Source organism: Dermochelys coriacea, chromosome 6, assembly GCF_009764565.3.
Source record: "Dermochelys coriacea isolate rDerCor1 chromosome 6, rDerCor1.pri.v4, whole genome shotgun sequence".
Taxonomy (NCBI): domain Eukaryota; kingdom Metazoa; phylum Chordata; order Testudines; family Dermochelyidae; genus Dermochelys; species Dermochelys coriacea.
Genome location: NC_050073.1, coordinates 35542832 through 35570259, shown reverse-complemented (window position 1 = coordinate 35570259; position 27428 = coordinate 35542832). Strand labels below are relative to the sequence as shown.

The window sequence follows — 27428 nt, the reverse complement described above, 5'->3', positions numbered from 1 at the left end:
TACCAGTATGTTGGGGCTCATGTCGGTATGGCTTATTTTCGTAAACTTGTGAAATAGGCAATACTTCTATCAGCACCTTTCTACCAGTACAACTGTGTCTATGCTACGGATCATACTGATTTAACTACCTGTTTTATAACTAAATTGATACAAAAACTATTTGGAAACCACTCATAATAAAAGATAGAACTGAATTATGCCTTGTGAAAATTTGAAGTGAGTTTAAGATCAGGGATAACATACTGAGCTGGTGTCTTGTACAGTGTTTTAAAATATAATGTAACAGTAAGCTGTCTGTAATTGATGGTACTTGGAACCTTATATTTGTTAGCAAATATAGTATCTGGAAAAAAATCTGTTTAAGTAGTTAGTAATATTGCACAACAAAATGGTTTTAACAATTATGATTTAGAATTAGATGCTTACTAATAAAAAAAATTGTCTGAAAGATGTTAGAAAACAAGTTTTTGTTAAAGTACAACTACTGTTTTAGCTTTGTAGCATGTGGTTAAGCTTTGCATATTATTATGGTTTCTGCCACAGCAACCGTAACTTGTACCTGTATATTATTACCTGATTATTACTGTAACTGTATATTAAGTAACTTTTAGACTTTAGACAATGCAGTTCTAAAATAGTGTGAAGAGTTTCTTGTATATTAGTGCATAATATTCAGCAATATAAGTTTTTTTTCTTTTTTTCTGGAATGGGGAAATCAAATGTCATTAAGAAGTTAATAATTAGTGTTGTAAAACTTGGAACAGTCCGTGCTTTTCAAGGTTGTCACAAAGACCGCCAAGTTTACTGTTCTTACAAACTTTCTAAGCCTTTTGGAAGACTGCAAAAATAATTGTAATAGACTTTGGGATCCTCTGAGCTTCCCTACAACAACTAGTACAGAAGCTGACAGTATAATGTATTCCATTTCATAGTGTAAAAAGTTGGAGAGTTGCATGTGAAGTTTCTGTAGAATTTTAAACTTGGTGTGAGGTTGTGAGAGCTGTGTACTATTCTACCTCCTGTTTCTCTCTTTTTGTTAATTTGTAAACCTGGAGAGAATTCCTCTTGTGCTCCTGAACAGAACGTATGTGAACATGTGACTTTCCCAGTTCATTTATTACACTGAACATGTGGACTGTGTTTTGTATGGTCAAAACTCTATGCCTTCCTGTGATTTGACTATTTGTTTAGTAGAATGGCCAGTCCAATCCTTTCCTCTCAGTTTGGCTGCTCAGCCGGCACCTCTCTGCTTCATACCCCAAATCCTTCTGTCAGGGAGACCCAGTTCTGAAGCCAGCTTTCTTTTGTTTTATTTCCTTCAGTTAGAGGCCCTCCCTCTGACTTATTGTTTCTGGCAGGTATTGTGAGACAGGGTAAATGTTAGCTCCTGTTTCCAGGAGAGATCATTAACTCTTTTCTGGCTTCTCCAGTGTGGACTTGTCCTACCCTATTACATTTGAACGTGAGGATGAACTGTGGAGATTAATTCAATTTGTGCATGCCAATGCCACAAGAGATGATCTGTGTGCTGGAATATAGGTATGATTCTCTTCCTTTAGCAGGGGAAGAAGACTATACAAATGTGAAAGAGCAGAGGTGAATGGGGCATACAGACAGAAGGAAAAGTAATAAAAACAGGAGGGAAGGGGCAACAGACTGAGAACTGAAGCAGTTCTGTTGGCTTAGTGACAGTTTATGAGAACTGTTGGGTTTGAGAGTGATGTGGAAGAAGCAAAATCAGCTTCTCTAGTAACCTGAAACACTGGGTGACTGATGAGGGTATCTGAGCAAGGGAAGGGGTTCTAAAAAAGGGTGGATGCTAGTTTAAGTAGCTGTGAGGGAAGAGTCATGTGCAAAGGTTCAGTAAAACTCATCTAAAAAGAGGATAAAAAATGGACACTAACTGCATGTAGGAGGAAGTGCATTCTAGTGTGTAGAGAAGAAACAAACAAGTCATTGCTCCTGTTAGTAGTCTCAGCAAGAAGGTCCACATGAACGTGAGTCTGAGTCCTGCAAGGTTTCTGAGTGGAGTCCTGCAAAAGGCTGATGTGGGCATTGTACGCAATTCTACTAACAGTGTAGACATTTCCTTTCTTCCCCTTACCCTGTCTTGTCTACAGGTGCATAGGTATGGCCTTTTTGGTCAGAATCTGAACCAAATTCTTTTTTTTACCATACTCTACTGACTGTCTAGGTTATGGTTCAAGATTTCAAGTAGTGCTACTGTTTTCACAGCAGTTTGCTCCCAGCCTTGTGTTTTGGTTGACATTACTTTTCCTTGATAAAATAGATTTGAACAACAAAGGCTGTGGTTGAATTATTGCTGAGTGCTTAATGGTTCCCACGTTAGTCTAGAGTTTCTCAGCGTGGATTAATTTAAATCGCCAAGTGGAAAGCCTCAATTTAAATAATCAATTTTAATCAACTTTTCCATTTGTACTTCACTTGTTTTCTAAGGAAAGGTGCATTCTCAATGGTTGAGATAACCATTAAAGCATAAGGATTTACAACTAAACCTTTACACTAGAGATGGTACATCTTTTTTGTTACCTAGGAGGGTACCCTATCACTATATACATTTATTTAAGCAATTATGTAGTTTACTATTTTCAGATACATGTTAATTGTAAATTTTTAATATTTTAGAAAATGGTGAATGATATATTTCTTATTTATACTATTGTGCCATATTTATAAAAGTTGACCTTCAAATTTAGATGGTTTTTCCCCTGATTTTTTTCTATCTATAGAAAAGCAGCCTTTGACTCTAAAAATTTTTGATAGAGGCTAATGAATTCAGCATATTTATTTTTTTTACTTAAATGTTCTAAGAGATTATAATAAATTTTAGGCCATACATATATAATATTAAATTCAGATTCCATTTTAAATAAGTTTATTTTTAAAAAGAAAAACGTATAATTTAACAATAAAAATCCAATTTTTACTCACCCTGCTGTTGCTGCAGTATCACTCTCTAATCTGCTGCTTTGTGAAGCAGTTTGGGGATCCTTGGATGTGATTGATTAGTTTAGTGTTTATACAGTGTTTTGAAAATGGAAGACATTATGTAAGTACTAAGTTTTATAATTAAATAATTACTTGATATGTTTGTAAGGAAGGTGCTGAATAAATGTTGTGATGGAAGCTAGTAATGAAAACTAAATTCTGTTCTATACTGACACCATAAAGATGACTTGCAAGAAGAAACACAGGTTTATGCTGCATGCCTATATAGGCCGCCTTTATACATCAGAAAGCTAACATGTTTAAAAACTTTTTTTTTCTTGTGTGACTTTTATCCTAGAGACAGGACTTGACATTCTTGAGGATTTTCAGATTAAAAAAACTTTCAGACTTCCTTTATATATCACAAAGAAAGGTGTGTATGGGGTGCGGGGGAGAATAGAACAAATAATTTTTCTCTTTCCTTCACAGGGCACTTTTCAATTTCTAGTTTATTAGTGTGCTTGAATTAGCTGCATTTATGAAAAATCTCAATTATTTCTATAATGCTCTTATATTTTTTTATTTAAAAGATTATGGTATTTAACATTTTTTTTTAAATTATGAAGTTAAATTTTCTCCACTTTATACTTAATTAACCTCATGGTCATGCTACCTATTTAAGTCAGCCTTTATTGTATAAAATATTTGTAAAAAAATAAGTTGAATTTATAACTGTTTTCTGACTGATATTTTGTACTGATTGCATTACACATTCCAGCAACTATAACAAAAAATTCAGTATCTTATTTACTGTTCAAACTTTGAAATATTTTTCTAAGTTACCTGAAACTATTTAACAGTGAGCCATGCTGATATGTGTAGTCAGTATATTCTCTAGATTCTTTGTTACAGTACAGCTGGAAAGTTGAACAGATCTTGGAATTCAAAATGAAATACTCTTTCATGCATATAAGAGGGTGATAACTAAACTTAATGAAAGAAGTCAAGTTAGTAAATTTTATACAGTAACTCCTCACTTAACGTTGTGGTTATGTTCCTGAAAAATGCAACTAAGTGAAAGTGTTAAGTGAATCCAATTTCCCTATAAGAATGAATGTAATGGTGGGGGTTAGGTTCCAGGAATTTTTTTTTTTTTTTTTGCCATACAGTACAATACTATAGTTGGGAGGTGCCCCCATCTTACCCCACGCTGGCACTGGAGACGATGAGGCCGTCAAAGAGGCTGACGGTGTTGCAGGTTAGGAGAAGCACGTTGCGCAGCAGTGGTAGCTTCCCCTACTCTGCAAGCACCAGGGACAGGGGTCTCAACCCTCGGCCCACCCACTCCACTCCTTCCCCCAAGCCCCCACCCTTAACCCACCTCTTCTCCCCCCCCTTTACTCCCTACGCAGCATCCTCCTCCCCCCTCCCTTCCCTGCCTCCTGCCCGCGGCAATCAGCTGGCTTGCGGCTTTCTGGAGGGAGTGTGGAGAAGCGAGGACACAGTGTGCAGGCTCCCCCTGCCTCCTGAATGCCGCAAGCCAGCTGATTGTTGCGGGCAGGGTGGGAGGGGGAGCCTGCGTGCCAAATCCTTGCTCCTCCCCCCTCCCTCCAGAATGCTGCAAGCCAGCTGATTGCTGCGGTAGGAGGTGGGGGAAGGCACTGATCTTTGGGGTCTGCTGGTGAGTGGGAGGCACTGTGGGGGGCCGTAGGGGAGCTGATAGGGGGGCTGCAGGTTGTGGACAAAGCAGGCAGCCAAACGACATTATAGCGAAGCATTGCACAACTTTAAATGGAGCATGTTCTGTAATTGAGCAAGGACATAAGATCGAAACAAAGTTAAGCAAGAGGATGTTAAGTGGGGAGTTACTGTAACTGAGTTTTTTAAAATATGCACACTTGCATACAGGGAATACTGAGAATTTTAGTAACTATTAATGGATTGATGAAGAGTCTACAAAGGCTACCACTCAAGCCCAACTCATAAGAAGGGCCATGCTGGATCAGACCAAAGGTCCATCTAGCCCGGTATCTTGTCTTCCAAGAGTGGCCAATGCCAGGTACCCCAGAGGGAATGAACAGGTAATCATCAAGTGATCCATTCCCTGTTGCTCATTCCCAGCTTCTGGCAAACAGACTAGGGACACTATCACTCCTGCAAACATTTATGCCTGTGTTTGGACTGGGGCCAAAGATGTATTTAAAATGTTATGGTTTAGCATAATTTCACCAGTAAATCTACTTTCTGGAACAATTCCTCTACTTTTATTGTTTAAACAATTTTGGAACATGTTGTTGTAGCATCTGCAGAACCCTACAGCAACCCTGAATTGCTACTAAAATCCAATACACTGTTAGGTGGACTGCTGAAAAAGACACTTATCTCAACAGCTTTGGGAAAAGAACAGAGCTTCACATGAGGAATTACACAGAGTACATATAGCCAACATTTGCTGAAATTCTGTCTTCCTTGGATGCAGATTTGAGACATGTGTTTCTTCTGACTGATTTTTGACCTATATATATGTCTTGTCTGGAAAAAAAAATTTCCCTGGAACCTAATCCCCCCTATTTACATTAATTCTTATAGGGAAATTGGATTCGCTTAACATACTTTAGGTTGAAGTCACATTTTTCAGGAACATAACTACAACATTAAGCAAGGAGTTACTGTACTTTGGAAGCAAAAATCAAAACCAAACTTGAGTCAAAAGTTGATGTTAATAGTCTCAAATGGCTGGAGCATGGCTGCTCGTAGCAATCTGGGAGTCTGGCCACAGATGATCACTCAGCCCACTGCACTGCCGTCGGGAATCCCTCTTCCTACTGGCATGTGTTTTCGGTAGATAGAACATTAGAGGCATAGTGTTTGAGGAGATATATGAAGTCATTTTAGTGTCTCAAAAGAAGACCGTCAGACTTAGTTTGGGTGTGAGAAGCTTGTGTTTTGGTGCAAAAAGGTTTGTATGGATTTTTTTTTTGATACTGCATGCACAGAAACTGCTTAACTACTACCTTCACTCTTCTAAGATAAACATGACATTTTCTTAATAGACAGTTAGTAGCTATTTCAGTCTCTCATGAATGCATCAAAAGTATATCAGATTATCTGCAGTCCCTTGTAACATGCTTTGTGTAGGGCTTGACGCATTAAACATTTTTAAAAAAAATCCCCACAGAGACTGTACGACAAAGTATTTTCAATACTTTTTGAGCCAGTTTGAGAGATCAAGTTTTGTACATCTCGATTTTTTTCTCGAGGCACTGCTTTGAGTCCACAGAGTGGTGAACTTCAGGCTGTAATGACTTGTCCACCTTGTATTATTGTCTACAAAGTTAAGATGATGCTACAGACTTGTTTTGAAGGGCTCGCTTCTCCAACTGAGCTATTTGACACTGTACTGAAAGAGAAGTGGAAAGAGTGAGTTTGTGTCCCCTTGATACTCCTGGGCTGGTTTCCTGTTGCAATTTATAGCAGTTCATGTTGCTCAGGATTGTGCTGGGTGCCACTGGATCCTAGAAACCAGTGTGACTGTAGAGATTTGACAAGCATTTAGGGTTCCCTAGAAACATTCTCTGTGTTGGGAAGCAGTATGTGTGTAGTTATATCAGCTCTAGACAAATCAAAGATTCCACTGTGTTAGGGGAATCCTCCACTGGCTGGATCTTTGTCCTAATATGCCAGAAAATGTTCCCCTTCATTTCTTCCAAAGTTGGCAATAAACTTGCATTGTAGTAAGCTAATTGCCTTGCCATTGTTTTTTTTCCCCACCAGCATGCCTATGTTGGCAAATGGCTTTTCCACAAGCTTGATGTGACAAGGTTTATAGGTTTTTATCTGGAGTGTATTAGAGCCCTTAGATTGTCCTCCTCCCTGCTCTCGTTCACTTCAAGCCAATGCAGTAGTTTCTGCTATTAATCAGCGAACCTTGTCTAAGTGACTACCTGTCTTTGTCTCTCACTGTTACATTTTGACAGGTCTGTAGCTTGAATGTCATGTCCAGGCTCGTCCCATTTGGGGCAGAGCAGCTTGAATGGCTAATCAGAACTGTTTCTATCCAGGAGATTAGCAAAGCAGCTTCATGGTTGTTTCTGTACATGTTTATAAAGGATTATTTATTAGACTAGTAATCCAAGCAAGAATCTAGGTTTGATATCAGTATTACAGAACATATTCTACCTTGAGGGATGCTCAAATTCTTCCAACACCAAACACCTTTTAGATGGTTGGTGGGTTTGTGTTGAGAAGTGGGATAGTAAGGAAATGGAGCTGAGTTATATGAGAGAGCATGTGGAAATGAAGTTTGAAGTGAGGGTGCACTGAGAGAAGCAGAGCAGAGAGGAGCTCTGTCCTTATGAACTTGAGGTGGTTCACTAAAGATCTCTGCTGGTGTGATGAACTGGAATGGAGTTCTACTTCAACTGGAGGCTTCCCATAGCCCATACATGTATACCTTCAACATTCTCTCCCATCCACTCCTCAGGTTCCCAGGTTTACTGTACATGGCTGCTCATCCTGTCTGCTTTGACTCCCTATGGTGTTGCTGGGGATTGGGCAGCTGTGGTCTTGGTGGGTGGGGTTACTGTGGGTGTGGAGGACAGGGACAGAAAGTGGGGATGTATGGAGGCAGGGATCCATCCATGCCCTTCCCCCTTACAGCTCTGGAAGAGGTATTCATCCTCTTCACATGAGGTCCACAGGTTGTTCAGGTAAAAGGAGTCTGGTGACAAGAGGAGAGGAGATACATCGGGGAGTCTAAAGTCTTCATAGCCATCTGTGGCTCCTAGCTTCTCCATGCGGAGAAGTCTTTCAAGCACCAGTGCTTTATGCTGAGGCACTTTGTTCCCAGGTGCTACTGCCTGTGTTTGCTAAGGAGATGATGGGGCGTCCAGGATTTCCAGGTTTATGGATCTTGGGTAGCAGATAGAATACCCCAGGTTGGGGTTCCAGGGGTGGGTCTGTGCGGATTTGTTCTTGTATTTTTTCAGGGAGTTTCTTGAGCAAATGGTATAGTTTCGGAATACGAACTCTGATCCCACTGAGGGTTACCGAAAGAAACTACACCACTTGCTCAAGAAACTCCCTGAAAAAGCACAAGATGAAATCCGCGCACACACACACCCCTGGAACCCCGAGCTGGGATATTCTATCTGCTACCCACGATCCATAAACCTGGAAATCCTTGCTTACAGACAATCCCCCAATCTGAAGCAAATACTCACCAGCAACCACACAACAGAACTACTAACCCAGGAACCTATCCTTGCAACAAAGCCCGTTGCCAACTCTGTCCACATATCTATTCAGGGGACACCATCATAGGGCCTAATCACATCAGCCACACTATCAGAGGCGCCTTCACCTGCACATCTACCAATGTGATATATGCCATCATGTGTCAGCAATGCCCTCTTCCATGTACATTGGTCAAACTGGACAGTCTCTACGTAAAAGAATAAACAGACACAAATCAGGCGTCAAGAATTATAACATTCAAAAACCAGTTGGAGAACACTTCAATCTGTTTGGTCACTCAATTACAGACCTAAAAATTGCAGTTCTTCAACAAAAAAAACCTCAAAAACAAACTCCGAGAGACTGCTGAATTGGAATTAATTTGCAAACTGGATACAGTTAACTTAGGCTTAAATAGAGACTGGGAGTGGATGGGTCATTACACAAAGTAAAACTATTTCCCCTTGTTGATTGCCTCTTCCTCCACCCCCCATTCCTCAGACGTTCTTGTCAACTGCTGGAAATGGCCCACCTTGATTGTCACTGCAAAAGGTTCTTCCCTCTCCCCCTCTGCTCTGGTGCTGGTAATATCTCACCTTAAGTGATCACTCACGTTACAGTGTGTATGTTAACACCCATTGTTTCATATTCTCTATGTATATAAATCTCCCCACTGTATTTTCCACTGAATGCATCCGATGAAGTGAGCTGTAGCTCACAAAAGCTTATGCTCAAATGAATTTGTTAGTCTCTAAGGTGCCATAAGTACTCCTTTTATTTCAAACTGGATTTTCCAGAGACCAAAAGACAAAGAAAGGGTTTTTAGATAAATAATCTGTAAACTGGCTGGTGGTTTTTTTTTTCCTGATCCAGCAAATGGACAGGACCTCTGGTACCTGGAGGACCCCAATCCTTGTTCTGAGCTGGAGCTGTGATGAACTTGTGACTGCAAAGGAATCCACTTCAGTGGGGCATTGAAGGACTGTTCCTGCCAGAATCCATGTTAGAGTTGGGGTTAATTCTGGTAAATTTATTAGCATGCCTGTAGCTTTTTATTGTTTTTAATGTTTTCTCTCTTTTTTCCACTTTAAGAATAAAGTAGGCTTGCATAGGGCATGCTGTGTAGTTTTACTTTTATAACTAGCAATTACACCTGTTAACTGTCTCTGAAGAGAAAAAAAGCAGGTGTCCTAAGGCAACCTGTCTATGCTGGGAAATACACAGTGAAAGCAGGGAACTGTGCAGCACAGAAAAAACCTTGTCAGATGGGGGAGAGATGCATGTCTACACCCAAGAGAGGCAATAGCTGAGGATCTGGAAGCCTGAGAGTGGATTCCCTTGCTTGGCCACCAAGGTGAAATACGAGTGCAGTTGCCCTGAACTATGATGACTGGTTTATGATATTACCGATCTGGGTGAGAGAGAGAGAGAGAGAAGTTTCGAATTTGTGGGGACTCTAGTTGTTTAGTTAGAGGAACCAAAGAAATGTAAGGGAAACATTAAAAAAGGGAACTCCTTTAAAATATATAATTTGCAAAACTTAATAAATATTGTAGTAAAACTTCCGAGAAAATTCTGTTGTCGTGGGAATTAGTGTGCTGAATTTGCAGACTAAATTAAATCTCTAAATTGTGATACAGGGATTTTAGATTTGCTCTTTGGGAGTTGTCGCTACTGAAACCTCCATAATTAGCTGAATAAATTGAAATATATGTACCTTCTCAGATGCTTAGTGGGAGCCAGTTTTGGAGCTCTAGCTACTCCAGAAGGGATAAAATGGGAACTTAATGAAAAAATAAAGCTGTATTATAACAAAGACATGGGCCCTGATTCAGCAGAACATTAAGAATGTGCTTAAATTGTAATGGATAGTACACATCTCTCTCTTTTTACTGGAATTAACACTAATACTCATGGGAGAATAGATTCTCTAACATTTTAAAGAAATAAATTAACAAAGCAGCATCACCACCTAATTGGCGGATGATCAAAGCCAAAATATCCTGTCCATTTATGGTGAATTGCATAACAAACACGGCTGTTACATAGAACACTTTTTTTCTTTTTTTTCCTCTGAGTGAGTGCTTATGGATCTAGGCTGGGGTGGGCAAACTTCTTGGCCCAAGGGCCACATCTGGGTATGGAAATTGTATGATGGCCCATGAATGCTCACAAAATTGGGGGTTGGGGTGAGGGCTCCGGTTGGGGTGCAGGCTCTGGAGTGGGGCTGGGGATGAGAGGTTGGGGGTACAGGAGGGTGCTCCGGGCTGGGACTGAGGGATTTGGAGGATGGGAGAGAGATCAGGGGTGCAGACTCTGAGTGGCACTTGCCTTAAGCAGCTTCCAGAAGCAGAGGCATGTCCCCTCTCCCTCTCGTATGCAGAGGGGCAGCCAGGTGGCTCTGAATGCTGCCCTGTCTGTAGGTGTTGCCCCTGCAGCTCCCATTGGCTGTAGTTCCAGGCCAATGGGAGCTGCAGGGGTGGCACTTGGGGTGGGGGCAGTGTGTGGAGACCCCTGGCTGCCCCTATGCTTAGGAGCTGGAGGGGGGACATGCCTCTACTTCAGGAAGCCACGCAGAGCCATGGCTCATGCAAAGCAGGGCAAGACCCTGACCGTGCTCCCTGGCTGGAGCTGGGCAAGTCCTGGACCCTGCTCTCTGCTGGGAGCTCAAGGGCCGGATGTGGCCCCCGGGCCCTAGTTTGCTCACCCCTGATCTAGGCCTTGAATCGGCAATGTATTTTAAGCGTGTGCATAGCCCTGTGTTCTCAAGAAGCTTGATGAATCAGTTTTATGGGGGTGATGGTGTTCTGTCTTCTGAGTATTTTTCACAGTATGCTGTTGTGTTCATTCCCTTGCTCTACACCACAAGGTTGAGCAAGGAAGGTTTCCTACAAGTGAAGAAAGTTTCATAGCCATGATGCACTTAAAACCTGTTGTGAAAGGACTGAATGGCTTATATAAAATAAAGAATTTGTGTATTTTTATTAATATTTTACACTTTCTAAGTAATATATTGAAACACAAAGAGAATTTGATCTGTTTCACAATTTCAAGTTTGTATATTTTGATAGGATTACAGTATTGTACCAAACTGTAGCTTTGCAATATTTAAATTAAGGTAATTTAATTTTTACATGAATATATGGTTATTTTAATAGAATCCAACCATCAAATTGTAACTTTCTTATGTACAGTTATAGTTGAAAAGAAGCAAATCTCTGCTTTTCACTTTTTTCTTTAGATTTTTCAATAGAACTTCAGGGTAATTAGTATAAAAACTGTAAACATTTTTCTAATGGAATTTAAAGGCTAAAAAAAAGGTAGTAAACATAAAAATTCAGAAGGTACCATGGTCATATTAAAAGTATAAATTTCTGATCTTTATCTAATGCAGTGTTACATTGTAGGAGAGCCTCCTTTCAAATAAATAAAGTGAGGTGGTAAGCTAACCTTTTTGAAGGAGAGCAGTTGGATTTTTTTGGTTATTAACTGTTGGTCCAAAGTAGGGAAATGTGTAGGGGTTTAAAAGGATTGTTTACTTTTCTGTTCCACGTATTTGTATCTTTACTCACATCATTGTATATTAGAAACAGTTGCTGGGTGACCCTTTAAAACAAATGCACTGGACTAAGGGCTGTTACTATCTTGCTTCTGATAGTGTTGTATTACGTTCTTTTGTCCTGTATGAACTTTCATTTGTATATCTGTGCTTTCTACTGGTAAAGGCACAGGTTTTGAGGGGACCAATTTTATTTAAGGTACCTGTTGAAATAAATTACAGAAAAGGGATGTTTTCCCATTTGCCAGTGGTAATATAAAGGTCAGCAATTACAAATTGGCCTCCAATATGGATCTGTAGATTTAATAGGGGCAGCAATTTGCGTACTCAGAACCTGCAAAAACTGCATGGTCATGTGTGGCATTTTGGAGAGCACTTAAGAAAAATTGTCTCAAAATACCAACTTCAGCTTCGTCAAATATGTCTGGGATGCTAAAAACCCTTATAAAGACTTGGAGAGGATTTCTTGTTGCAGCTGTGTACTAGATAACAAGTAAGATACCACTGTCCCTTTTTAAGAACTAAGTATATTGTCAAGAGTGAAACTTCTTGATGCATTGAAAATTCTGTATATAATTTTTAATATCTGAACAGTTGTATTCCACTGTAATAATTATTAAAATAAGTATTTTCTTACAGTAAACACCATGCTTTTCATAAATCAAAGCATAACTTTAGAGTTGCTGTCAATTTTACAATTCATAAAATAAAACATTGCTGTTTCTCATTTCTACTGGCTTCAGAAATGGAGTATGTATACAGTCAGAATGAATGATGCAAATAAGAATATGTCTGAACAAAAATGAGGAAGTTAGGTAAACAGAAATTAAAAGGTACAGTGGCAAAAATGAAATCCCTGCAAGCTGCATTGAAACTTTTTTAAAGACATCATAATAGAAGCTCAATTTAAAAGTATACCCCAAATTAAAAAACATAGAAGATCAAAAAAGTGCCACTGTGGCTAAACAATAAAGTAAAGTAAGCAGTTGGAGGCAAAAAGACATCCTTTAAAAAGTGGAAGTTAAATCCTAGTGAGGAAAATAGAAAGGAGCATAAACTCTGGCAAGTTAAGTATAAAATATAATTAGGAAATATAATTAAGGCCAAAAAAGAATTTGAAGAACAGCTAGCCAAAGACTCAAAGTAACAATAACAATTTTCTTTAAGTATATTAGAAGCAGGAAGCCTGCCAAAAAAACCAGTGGGGCCATTGGATGATTGAGATGCTCAAGGAGCACTGAAAGAGGACAAGGCTATTGCAGAGAAACTAAATGAATTATTTGCATCGGTCTTCACAGCTGAGGATGAGGGAGATTCCCAAACTCGACCCATTCTTTTTGGGTGACAAATCTGAGGAACTGTCCCAGATTGAGGTGTCATTAGAGGATATTTTGGAACACATTGATACATTAAACAGTAATAAGTAATCAGGACCAGATGGTATTCACCCAAGAGTTCTGAAGGAACTCAAATGTGAAATTGCAGAACTACTAACTGTGGCATGTTACTTATTATTTAAATCCACTTCTGTTCCAGATGACTGGAGGATAGCTAATGTGATGCCAATTTTTAAAAAAGGTTCCAGTGGCTATCCCAGCAATTACTGGCCAGAAAGCCTAACTTCAGTACTAGTCAAATTGTTTGAAACTATAGCAAAGAACAGAATTATCAGATACCTAGATGAACGTGATTTATTGGGGAAGAGTCAGCTTGTTTTTTGTAAAGGGAAATCATGTTTCACCAATCCACTAGAATTCTTTGAGGGGGTCAACAAGCACATGGACAAGGGTGATCCAGTGGCTACAGTGTACGTACTTTTTCAGAAAGTCTTTGACACAGGTCCCTCACCAAAGGCTTTTAAGCAAAGAAAGCTGTTGTTGGATAAGAGGGTAGGTCCTCTCATGAATCAGTATCTGGTTAAAAGATAGGACACAAAGGGTAGGAATAAATGGTCAGTTTTCAGAATGGAGAGAGATAAATAATGGTATCTGCCAAGGGTCTGTACTGGGACGAGTACTGTTCAACATATTCATAAATGGGAAACAAAATAGCAGATGAAATTCAATGTTGATAAATGCAAAGTAATGCATATCGGAAAAACATAATCCCAACTGTACATATAAAATAATGGAATCTAAATTCCATTTTATCTAAAATGGAATAAATAAATAAATAAATTCCATTTTATCCATTTTATCTTTACCTAAATTATCTAAATTGGCTGTTAAAATCTCAAAACAGAGATTTTAGAGTCATTGTGAATAGTTCTCTGAAATCATCCGCTCAATGTGCAGCAGCAGTCAAAAAAGCTAAAAATGTTGGGACTCATTAGGAAAGGGATAGATAATAGGACAGAAAATATAATATTGCCTTTTTATAAATCCATGGTATCCCACATCCTGAATACTGAACACAGATCTGGTCTCAAAAAATATATATTGGAATTAGAAAAGGGCAACAAAAATGTTTAGGGGCATGGAACAGCTTCCGTATGAGGAGAGATTAATAAGACTGGGACTTCTCAGCTTGGAAAAGAGAAGACCAACGGGTAATATGATAGAGCTCTATAAAATCGTGACTGGTGTGGAGAAAGTAGCTAAGGAAGTGTTATTTACTCCTTCTCATAACACAAGAACTAGGGGTTATCAAATGAAATTAATAGGCAGCAGGTTTAAAACAAAAGGAAGTATTTCTTCACACAACGCACAATCAATCTGTGGAACTCTTTGTCAGAGAATGTTGTGAAGGCCAGGACTATAACAGGGTTCAAAAAAGGAGGATAGGTCCATCAATGGCTATTAGGCTGGATGGGCAGGGATGCAAAACCATGCTCTGAAGTGTCCCTAGCCTCTCTTTTTCAGATGCTGGCAATGGGCGCCAAGATGGATCACTTGATCGTTACCTGTTCTGTTCATTACCTCTGAAGCATCTGGCATTGGCCACTGTTGGAAGACGGTATACAGGGCTAGATGGACCATTGGTCTGATCCAGTATGGCCATTCTTATGAACTTTCAGTATACCACTTCAGAAGAACGAGTTACTCTTGTTTCACCTTGATAGATATGTATTGCAGTCCCATTGTATCCAATGATGGCATCACAAAAGCTTGTGTCTTCTCTTGTGGCTGTCTAAACTAATCTGCAAGGAGCAAGGTTGTGAATGGATCTTACGTAGGAATATGTAGGCTCTCACTGAAGACTTGGCATTATGCTCTGCCCTTTTATCAATCAGTTTTTCATTCCTGTCCTTCAATAAAGGTTGTAAACTTTTTGAGGCAGTTGCTGTACACTCAGGTCTGTCTTTTGCTCTGTTTTAGAAATGATCAATATTTATGCCTCATAAGTTAAGATTTGGCTTATGAGTGTCTTTGAAGCATTTACATTGCCTGCCCTTTCTGAGTTTCAGCACACCATAGGGGACTTTTTTTGGGAGTCTGTAATCATCCATTCTGATAAAGTGACCTGTCCATCAAAGCTGAGCTTTGGTAATCATTGCCTTGATGCTGGTTGTATTTTCTCTTTTAAGGATATTAACGTTTAACACTTTATCTTGCTAGTGGACCTTCAGAATAGAGCAAAGACAGTATAAGTACAAGTTGTTGATATGTCTAAAGGTAAACGGCCCATGTTTCACACTCATGTGAAAGGGATGATTTCACTACTGCATTGTATATCACTTTTGTTGACAGTTTGATAGCATGCTGGTTGAGTATACTTTGGCAGAGTCTTCCGAAAGCCTGGCTTACCTTTCATATTTATTTCTTCATCCAAGTAACCGTCACTTCAGATGGTACTGCCAAGGTGTGTAAAGTTACTGATGTTCTTTAGTTTCGTTGATGGGGCTGTATGGATGAGGTCTTCATTTTTTTTTTTTTCAGGCTAATGGTAAGTCCAAACTGTTTAGTTGCCTCTCAGAACCTGTGAAGGGTAATCTGAAAGTCACTTGACTAAATGGAGCACAATAATTTACAAAAAGGGCTTCACATAAGAGTTCCTCAAGGGCTTTTACCTTTACAGTAAGATGGACATGATCTCTGCCAACAGATTGTTGTGCCTGCTAGAATTGTCTCTCCTGTAAGGCTTTTTGCCTTATGCTACTTTTTTTCTGCAGTCAGTTTTGAATCTTGCTACAATATTTACCTTCTTTTTAATCCAATTTTAATTCTTCACAAGCAGGACTGAACATAAGGGACAAAAATTGTTAATGCAAACTGCCCTTGCAATTGATCATATCCAGGTCAATTTGTGTTTAATAATTAGGAAGCTGTTGTTTATCCTGGAGGTGGAAAAATGTAGACATTGGGGTCCTTGTCTGGTGTAGGAAATAGTGGTATGTTGCCAGAGCAACGAAGGAGTGGAAGAAAGCCATTTTTGCTCTCTCATGACTTCTCGTCACTATAGTCATGAGTTTAGGAATAGGAGCACTAATAATCCAGAATTTTTAGTATTAAAATCAGAACCTAAATTAGAATCTTCTTTCTCCCTTGATTAGTAGCCATATAGTGTGATCATATAGTGTGTACCACTCCTGATTAAAAAAAGAAACAATCACTTCAGCGATCCCAGACTATGGGGATTTATTTGACTATAAAATGAGCTTTTCGGAGTAGAGAAGGCACATATACAGTACTTCTACAATTATATACTGAGCACAGTCCTTCTCAGAGGGGGAAGATATTTTGTCAGACTTCTTGGAGGCCGTCCCCCATCATGTGAAGTAAAGTGAGAGATGTGACTAAATATTAGGGCTGTCGCATAATTAAACAATAATAGAATACCATTTAATTATTTTTTGATGTTTTCTATATTTTCAAATATATTGATTTCAATTATAACACACAATACAAAGTGTACAGTGCTCACTTCATATTTATTTTTGATTACAAATATTTGCACTGTAAAAAACAGAAGAAATAGTATTTTTCAATTCACCTAATGCAAGTACTGTAGTGCAATCTCTTAATTCTGCATTTGTAAGTTCAAATTTCATGATAATGTACAAAAAAAACTGCATTCAGAAATAAAAAAAATCTAAAACTTTAGAGCCTACAAGACTACTCAATCCTATTTCTTGTTCCACCAGTCGATAAGACAAATAAGTTTGTTTACATTAGCAGGAGATAATGCTGCCTGCTTCTTGTTCACAATGTCACCTGAAAGTGAGAACAGTTGTTTTCATGGCACTGTTGTAGACAGCGTTGCAAGATATTTACATGCCAGATGCGCTAAAGATTTATATGTCCCTTCATGCTTCAACCTCCATTCCAGAGGACATGCATCCATGCTGATGACAGGTTCTGCTCAATAACAGTCCAAAAGCAAAAAAGAAAAGGAGTACTTGCCATTAGTACTCCTTTTCTTTTTTGCGAATACAGACTAACACGGCTGCTACTCTGAAACCTGTTGTTATGCAAGTCCAAAAGCAATGCAGACTGACGAATGTTCATTTTCATCATCTGAGTCAGATGCCACCAACAGAAGGTTTTTCTTTTTGGATGGTTCAGGTTCTGTAGTTTCTGCATTGGAGTGTTGCTCTTTTAAGACTTCCCAGGCGTTGCACGCCTCGTCCCTCTCAGATTTTGGAAGGCAGTTCAGATTTTTAAACCTTGGGTCAAGTGCTGTGGCTATATTTAGAAGTCTCAGATTGGTACTTTCTTTACGTTTTGTCAAATATGCAGCGAAAGTGTTCTTTAAATGAACAACATGTGCTGAGTCATCATCTGAGACTACTATAATATGAAATATATGGCAGAATGTGGGTAAAATACTGCGCAGGAGACATACAGTTCTCTCCCAAGGAGTTCAGTCACAAATTTAATTAACACATTATTTTTTAATGAGTGTCATCAGCATGGAAGCATATTCTCTGGAATGGTGGCCGAAGCATGAAGGGGCATAAGAATGTTTATCATGTCTGGCACATAAATATCTTGCAATGCCAGCTACAAAGGTCCCATGCAAAAACCTGTTCTCACTTTCAAGTGACATTGTAAATAAGAAGTAGGCAGCATTTATCTCCTGTAAATGTAAACAAACTTGTTTGTCTTAGTGATTTGGCTGAACTAGAAGTAGGACTGATTGGGACTTGTAGGCTCTAAAGTTTTGCGTTTTGTTTAGTTTTTGAGTGCAGCTATGTACTCCTTTCAGGAGGCTGATTTATCTTGCATACGACAGGTTTCACCTCACTTACCTGCTAGCTTACAAAAGCAGACATAAAAATACAAAAGTGTCACAGCACATTATTACTAAAAAATTTTCTCAATTTTCCTATATAATGATAAAATCATGACACCGAGGGTTGAGAAAACTGATACAGTATATAGAGCATTATAAGCAAGTCGCTCTGTATGAAATTGTAGCTTGTACTGACTTTGCTAGTGCTTTTCATGTAGCCTGTTGTAAACCTAGGCAAATATCTAGATGAATTGATATACCCCCTGGAAGACCTCAGACTCCTGAAAGGGGTACAGTAGTCTGGAACAGTTGAGAACCACTGTTGTACAGCACCAAACACACTACTGACATACGCAGTACTAAATTAATTTGTAAGCTCTTTGGGAAAGAGGTTGTCTCTTAATATGTTTCAGTACATTGCTTAGGCAAAATCCTGATCCTGAATGGGATCCTGATCCTGAATGGGGCCTCTCGGCAGGACTGTAATATAAAAAACAATGATGGTTTTGATCTGATACGCTGAAACTGGTAGAAATTCATGTTTTATTTGATTATAGGATTCTGGCGTATCAGTACACAATTTCTGAAGTTATGGTCTAGTTGAGAACCTGGTTGAGAACCACTGCTGTACAAGATAAAATGTATACAGTCTGTGCCCTGATGTGTTTGAACAGTGCAAACCTGGAGTGGATGAGATCCTGGAAAACCCTAAAGAGGGAGTGGCTAGGAGTTCTGGTTGACTCACTATTGTCAAGTATCATTGAAGTGAGTCTTTAGGAGTGAATTGAATGGAGATGCTGGTGGTTTGATGGACTTCGGGACAGGATGGATTGATTTAAATTATCTGTTTTAATCATGATTTAAATCAACAAGCAGGAAGCATTGATTCAAATCAATTTTAATTTTGTTTTGCGTTTGTACTTTTTAGGTAGTTTCCTAAAGAGGTTGATTTCGCATTGGTTGGTAATGATTAAAACATGTTAATTTGAAATTAAATGCAATTGTTACACTAAATCTGTTGCTTCCCTTTGCTATCTAGGATACACTATCTGTTCACATTTGTTTAAGCAGTTATATCGCTTACTTTACATTGATTCAGATTCTTAATTTTTTACATTTTTTTTATTGTTAGCAAATAAATGATGCATTTTTTTATTTACTAGATTAAGTTTTTTACTTGTGATTTGTATCCAGCTCTATTTCCATGGAAATTAGAATTCAGTTAAATGTACAAAACCAGCATTTCAGTTTTTTTATTAGTTTCATAAAACTACCTTAAATATGTCAGACATATAAGGAAAAAAGTGTATCAAAACAAGTTTTGCATTTATAATAGATTTATTATACAAAGGTAGTACGCTCTGTAGTTAGTGAATTAAACTGATTGCTTCAGGTCATCATGTTCAAGATATTAAAAATAGTTGATCTCATAGTCTCACACTTAGTTTTTGTTCAAATATTGGAAAATGAAAATAAGATTTCCTGTTTTTTTAACTTCTAATCAGTTTCTCAACTTTGAATGAACTAATCATTGAATAGAATTAGTTGAATAAACTCAAATGAAGGAAATAGTTCTTCTGCACCTGCACAGAAGTACAGTTCTGTAAAGCTGGTGTAGAACTTCAGCAAATTCTGCTTCTGTGTGCTTAGACCTTGACTTCCATCAGTTGACTTCCTTTATAACTCTGGCAACAAATGCGTACCGCTTAATATTTAAATTTAATAATTTATAGTAAGTTTAAACCTGAACACATAGGTTGTCATGCTTTAAAATTTAATTTTAAATAGGTTTATTTTTAAAAGAAAAGACATGGAATTTAAATTTAAAAATGTTATTAAAACCCCACATTTATTTGTATCCACCCTGTTGTGGAAGAAACAGATGAATGAGGCCTTGAGGCTGGTATTCTTTTCAGAGGAAAGGGTATGGAGTTCCGGAATGTAATAAAAGACGAAACTAGAGATATGGACTAGGATGGTATTATTTAGGGCCTTGAAAACAGAACAGATTTAACTTGATGCAGCATATATGTAAAATCAGATCTTTTTTTCGTTATACAGTACCTTTGTGCCTATGTAAAGCTACCTCCCATAGAATTTCTCAGGAATGTTGGCTTATAAAGCACATTTAAATGTTTTACATGTGCTGTCTTTTTAGGGTACATGTAAATAGATTGTATATTTTATCTTACAGTACTATTTATCTACACAACAAATATCTGGGATTTTTTGTTTGCTATACAATAACATTTTTGTGTACTGTTCAGAAGTACAGAAAACATCTAACATTTTGTAATAGGATTAGATGGTAAATTTATGAATTATATGTTGGTTTGGGAATATTTAATTTGCGTGTGTGTGTATATATGTATGTGTATTTATATGTGTATTTATACTATCTCAGCTCTTGGCACAAAACCCATGTCTCACTTACTAGACACATCAAAATAAGATACCATTTACAGCAAATTGCGCAGGTCTTCATAATAGCATTCTCCTCTTGTGTGCTCTGATAGCAGTGATGTTAACTGATGTTCATCCCTCTATCATATATGCTTTTATCATAGTGAAATGGTGGCAACGTTGACATTTTAAATTAACCCGTTTCTGAGTTAATACTTTAGGATATGCTCACTCCCAGGGCTATTGTTGCAGGTTATCCGTAGACACAGGCAGACATCACTGCATCAGGTTGTTCTCTGCTCATAACTTGAAGGTTATCTTCACAGCCATGAGAACTAGAAGGTTCTTTTAATTAAAGCTTAGGTTCTTCTAAGGAAGAAAGAGAGAAAGTTAGTTTCTCCTTCCCAAAAAAGGATGGCATTACTGAGCTGCCGCAAACCATCCCAGCACTACCCTATACAACCAGTCCAAAATGTACAATAGCCACAACTCTAAACTCCTGACATTTTAATGGTCCAATTCCATACATTGGAAGAGAATGGAGGCAGTGTGACTTAGCAAGGCTAAACCTTAATGGCGCTGCCATCACATACACCGGTGAACAGGGCTGAGCTTCATGGGACAGGAGTTGTTGCTACAGGGTGTATGCAAGGTGGGCTCGCTCTCCAACCCTGTTCTACAATGGATTGGGGTTAGGGTTGCTGTGCCAGGGCAGAGCATGCTGCTACATGTGGTTAGTGTTCCTGCAGAGGGGTGAGGAGGAGCAGCAGAGGAGGAGAGGATGCTGGCCTATGATGAATTTGGACTCTGGGTGGGTTGCCAAAAAAGACAAAATGGAGTTGATGGATCGCCTTGGTTTAAAAAAAATTGGGAACCACTGACATGGGCAATTTAAGTATCAAACCATTTAATGGCAAACCAAAGGTGGTTAATTTGAGTGTTCTAATTTCTCAGAGGAAGAAATTGCTACAAATTTTAAATTGTGGTTTGTTCTTTTTCCCCCCTTCCCTCCACCCCAACGTCCTTCTTCAGGTATGGCCTCACAAGTCTTGGTCTATCCACCATATGTTTATCAAACCCAGTCAAGTGCCTTTTGTAGTGTGAAGAAACTCAAAGTAGAGCCAAGCAGTTGTGTGTACCACGAAAGAATCTACCCACGGATCTATGTGAATGGTAAAAACTTTGGAATTACTCATTCTCCCAACAGAGTTAGTACTTACTTTCAGACTAAGAACCCATTTGACAGACCTCGAGGACAAAACTTTTTGTTGCAGACAAGTGCTGTTGCTTTAAAAAATACCGTAGGTGCTACAAATGTGTTAGCAGTGCAGGCGCAACAACTTCAAGTTGAGACACCTCAGACTGGTACACAGGGAACCAGGTTAGATTTACTGGATGGATCCCAGCGATGTGGATTGAAGCGTAAGAGTGAAGAGTTGAATAATCAAAGTAGCGCAATGCAGATCGTTGATGAACTGTCTATATTACCTGCAATGTTGCAAGCAAATATGGGAAACCCTGTGACGGTTGTGACAACTACTGCAACTTCAAAACAGAGTAGTACCAGTGGAGATGGAGATTATCAGTTAGTACAGCATGAGGTGTTGTGCTCTGTGAAAAATACTTATGAGGTCCTGGATTTCCTTGGGCGAGGAACCTTTGGACAAGTAGTAAAATGTTGGACAAGAGGGACAAATGAGATTGTCGCAATCAAAATTTTGAAGAATCATCCTTCTTATGCACGTCAAGGACAAATAGAAGTGAGCATACTAGCAAGACTAAGTACTGAAAATGCGGATGAGTTTAATTTTGTGAGAGCTTATGAATGCTTTCAGCATCGTAACCATACTTGCTTGGTGTTTGAGATGTTGGAACAGAATTTATATGACTTTCTGAAGCAAAACAAATTCAGCCCTCTACAGCTAAAAGTAATACGGCCAATTCTGCAACAAGTGGCCACTGCACTGAAAAAACTAAAAAGTCTTGGTTTAATCCATGCTGACCTCAAACCGGAGAACATTATGTTGGTGGATCCTGTCCGGCAGCCATACCGGGTTAAGGTAATAGACTTTGGGTCTGCCAGCCACGTGTCAAAGACTGTTTGTTCAACTTATTTACAGTCTCGTTATTACAGGTAGGTGCTTATTCTATTTTTTTGCTTTGTTTTTTTCTTTTTAATGAATGTTAAAATTCTCCTCCATGAAAAATAACACCAAAGGGTTTTGAAACTACAACTTTTCAGACAGTAAATAGTAATTTGATTCAAATTGACCATGTATTCATTTCCTTAATTCTAAAATAAAATAGTTGATCATGATTTTAGATATAATTTGCTGACTTTAACAGTATTTACTGCACTGGCAGGCTTGCTCTTTACATTATCATCTACAATGAGCTCTCTCCAGAATTATGTTTTGAATGTTGCATTCTCTCCTAATGCACCATGCAAATATCTCTGATTTGTCAAGCAGACTTTCTAAAAGAGAGCTGTTTTTTTTTTTTTTTTTTTTTAAACTTCATGGTATATATTTTTGCTAGATTGAAAGCATTAAAACAAAAGTCTATATATCAGTTACATGTAACTTCCTATGCAGAGTGCCTTTTTCCTTGTCTAACCTAATTTCTCTCTTTTAAGCGGCTGGAAATAATGGGTATTTGTAGTGGTATTTTCTATAGAAGAGATTATTTATATATATAATACTTTATATTTTTTCTACCATGTACGTACAGTTATGCTAGATGATATGTGCCCTCAACTCCAATCAGTTTCAGTGACCTTTAGGGGCTGGTGAAGTGAATCCTGTACTTATGGCTCATAGAGGTCCCAAAGCCTGACCTCCAGCCTGAACCTGAACATCTACACTGCTATTTTATAGCCCTACAATCTGCCCTGTGAACCTGAGTCAGTTGACATAGGCCAGCCGCAGGTGTTTTATTGAAGCACAGACATACCCAAAATCTTCTCAGTGAGGATCCTACAACAAAGAGAGGCTCATGCACAGTTGCTGTTCTCCTTTAGCAGTTCCACTTCTGTCTCCCAGTTCCCCCATTGCTTAATCTCTGACCCAAGTTAAGCACTAAAAAAACCACAAATGTGTATATACACACACAGCTTCATTGGGAAGCAGTTAAGAGTTGCTACACACACAATGTGCCTGATACAAACTCATAAAAGAGAGGAAATTAAAAATTAAGTGACCTAAGCATGCACGTTATTGTTCCCCAATTGGAACAGGATTGGAAGAGGGTAAAGGTGCCAGTCACCTGTGACTTCCTACCAGGAGTGCCAGTCCCTAGGTGGCATGACTGGGGCTCAAGCTGTTAACGTTTAGATGTCTAGCATAGCTAAGACCACAATTCAGTAAGTATCGTCTGATCCTGCAAGGTGTTGAATAATTCCCTACTTAGAGATTTTACTACCTCTGATGTTGGCTAGAATATTATAGTTTTGGAAATTGATGTATTATTTTTTGTGCTTTGAAAAGTGATGGACCCAGACTGGATGACCCTACTGAAACTTGCCTAGGTGTACTACTACTAAGTCATTTTTCTGCTTCTGATTCAGATTGTACATCAGGCACTGACAGTTGTATCGCATTATTGTATTGAGGGAATTATTCTGCTCCCTATTAAACATTTTAGTCTTGTATTTATTCGTTGTGGTTATATTAGCCAGTTGACAGTCAACGTTTTTATAATTTTTGTGTACTCATTGAAATTTACTCACTGTTCTCTCACCATAGAGAGAGTGTGGACTATGGAAAGTTCTTATCAGAATAGCATTTTTTTCTAGCTTTCTTTGAATATGAAAAAATTACAGAATGTAAAACAAAGAAAGGTAAGACTGTCATAAATATTTATTTTCATGGCATAGAATTTGGACACATTCATCAAGTGGAGCAGGTCTGTATGTTGGAAAATGAACATGTAATCTCTTACCCGAGATATAATTTAGATATTAGTTCTGTTGTATTGCACTGTATCTTGCATGTATAGTGCTTGTTGAACACATACATTTTAAAAGTATTTCTTTGTAGGAAAAAGGTAATATCTCTAAATTAAGAGTGCTCAAATTTTGTAGGTGCATGATTTTGGTGTGCCTAGAGTGTCAGGTCGCTTTAAGAATTTCTCGCAGAGAGAAGGCGTTAGCCTCATATCAAAGGATTATGACGGACAGACGCACGTAGGTGCACATGCTAAGAAAGTATAAAATTTTCAATTATTGTAATTTAATTATAAGGTACCTTGTAAATAGTCTGTTTGGTAGAAGATTATATTATTTACTTCCCAGAGATTTATAATCTTGTCAAGTTATGTTTAAAACATTTTTAAAAATAATTTTTTATTCAGAGATAATAAGTGTGAATTAGGTTACTGATCTCGCAGCCTTCATGCTGTGGACACAGGTCCACCCACATGGAGCAGCCTGCAGGATAGGGTCAAAATGAATTATAAGATATCTATACTATATTGTATCTCATAGGTATATCTATATTTGAAATACATTGAGAATTGGACTTGTTTATTTTTTGTGGGGGAGGGGGGACCCCAAACCTGTTAATGCTGATACTATTCTAAAACTATTGTGTTAATCCTCCAACCAGAAACGTAACCTTTGGAAAGAGACTTGAAATTTATTACTTGGAATTTTCTGTCTGGTTCCAGTAATTGCAGTTTCATTTCAGCAAGTTGGGTTGCATTGCGGGTGCCTAGCACTATAGACATTGAGCAATTCAAATTCCTTTTGGGTAGCTTGGCATGCAGTCTGACTAAGGGCATTGCTGTCTAAAGCTAATAGCACTGCTATAACCCTTGATGCTATACAAGCACTTAGATAATGTTACTAATGTTAGATGATAATGGCTAGATCTTGTAAGTTGCTGAGCACCCTCAACTGCCACTGACTTGAATGGGAACCAAGCGTGCTCATCACCTCACAGAACTGAGCTGTAATAAAGAATTTGGAGCGGAAAACAGCAAGGAAGTAGAGGGGAGAGACATGCTGTTCAGAGATTACATAGCATAAGAGAGCACATAAACAGGAAGGGGGTGAGGGGGATAGACACACAATTTATCCGACTGTTATCCGAGCTAAAAGATTGACTGTTTTGGGAAGTTTGGAGTTGACTCCCTCCTTAAGTCTGGAGAAGACAAGATTTTTACAACTGTGCCTCTTTCTCCAAGAAAACATTGGTATGTTGGGGGTCACTACTGATTCCACACACCACATTCCAAGCTTAGCAGCCTTCCCAAAACTTTGATTGTTAGATGCCACATTTCTCCTAGTTCTTGAGCATATTATTTTCAAGGCCTTGTTACATATTATATAAGCTACAAAGCACGTATATTTTCTTAGCCAAGCTAAACTAATTAATCCTTTATATACCTTTTTAATCCTACATGTGTGCTTTACCGATGAAACTGGGCTAATCTGTTTCTATATTTTGCCCATGTACTAGGAACTGTGCCTGCTTGAATTCTTTAGTTTGCTTGCTCAGCCTGTTAGAAGCAACAGTGCAACCAATGTAGGGATTTATACTGCTGCTTTGAGTGGTTGCAGACACACATTATGTGTGTTCCCAGCACACCAAAGCTGTAAAACTTTGCCTAGTGGTACTGATAGGAGTGGTGCCCTTAGCTCCTCCCATAGCTATTTAAGGGTGGTGCCACCCCAGTCACCTTCAGTTCCTTCTCTCCAACCCCAGTGCTTGAGTTGGAGCATTTTTGTGGTATTTTACTGTACAGTTCTCTGTCTTTATTTTCCATGCTTTTGTGTATAAAGCTAAATGATTAGTTGTAGTAGTACCTTAGAATTAGCTTAGTAGAATTTAGCCTCTTCTGATGCCTTGACCAGGTTTAATACATTGCCATTTGTGTGGCATGGCTATTCCTGTTAGTGACCTCCATATTTGATGTATGTTTGTGCCTTGGGGAAGGGCACGTTAAAGAAAGGTGTTCCATTCATTCAAGAAGAGGATGCAGGTGGCCAGGGACTTGAGCTTGAGGCAGCACTTTCACGAGTAGGCCATTAGGCCTGTATTGTCACCAGACACATCCACTGATTTTCAGGCCCCCCAGAGAGTGTCTGAACTAGCATGGGCTGTGGTTTAACCATATATGGATTCCCCTCCAAGGAGGAAGAGAGATCATTCTCCTTCCTCTGGTTCTCCTAGGAAAAGGACTCATAAAACAGACTGGGGCCATTCCAGAGCTAGGAGAGATTCCTTCCCTTCTAAGGGGAGTGTGGTTCCTTCAGTACGCGGGATAGAGCAGGACTGTCTACCTGTTCTCCTGTCCTGAAGCGAGAGCAATTGGACTCCATACCATTGACTTCTGCACCATTCATGGGGCATTGGTTGAATCTGGTACCAGTGAAGTCAGTGTCATCACTGACCGTTTCCACCCAGTGGACTTGCTTTGCCTGTCTTTGCCATGACTTTTCATTAATTCAGGATTATTTAGCTGTGGTGACCTCTTCATCAATGTCCTTGGCCCTGTTGGGCTTGATTGCATACCTGATGCTGTTGTTGGCAGTCTTTTGCACTACCTCCAATTCAGGGTGAAGAGTCGAGCTCACCATCCTTTTCCATACTGAGTGGTTTATTGCTTGGAGGTATTCGCTTCGGTGCTGACAACAATTCTTGTGCACACTACATCTATGGGACCAGTGCCAGTTTGGACTTAGGTACTGACGTCTGCTCTGGTACAGTGTGTGATTGCAGGACCCCTATCAGTACTGAAATTGCTGACTTCTTTATCTTTGTTAGTACTGATGCTGTCTGCTTATCTGGGCTTCAGATAAGGCTGGATGTTTACTGGTCCCTCTGGGGATGGCTTCTCCATTGCCTGAGAACTGTTTGGAAGGTTCTTCAGGGTCAGGCTCAGAGGCATCTTTGTCCTCTTCCCTCGTCTTCGCAATACTGCTCTCAAAAGTCATTGAGATCTTCTGGGGATCACCATCAGTATCGAGTTTGGCACCACTTTCATTACAGGGTCTTGGCCCAGTTCCCCACTGGCCACCAGTGCTGTACCTCTACCCACAGTGGCCTCCTTGGACCCCAGGGATATTCTGCAGTCTGCAATATCCTGATGCTTGGTTCAATCGAGG

The 27428-nt window shown here is 39.0% G+C and overlaps 1 protein-coding gene across 7 annotated transcripts in view; it reads left to right on the top strand.

Annotated features, from left to right (window-relative positions):
• Positions 1–27428, top strand: part of HIPK3 (homeodomain interacting protein kinase 3) — a 151015-nt gene that overhangs the window by 14022 nt on the left and 109565 nt on the right. For all 7 annotated transcript variants that reach the window (XM_038404245.2, XM_043515742.1, XM_043515740.1 and 4 more), the window contains one exon: positions 21353–22454. In XM_038404245.2, the coding sequence (XP_038260173.1) occupies positions 21355–22454 (1100 nt within the window). In that variant the 5' untranslated portion in view covers positions 21353–21354. Of the gene's footprint in view, positions 1–21352; positions 22455–27428 lie in introns of those variants that run through there.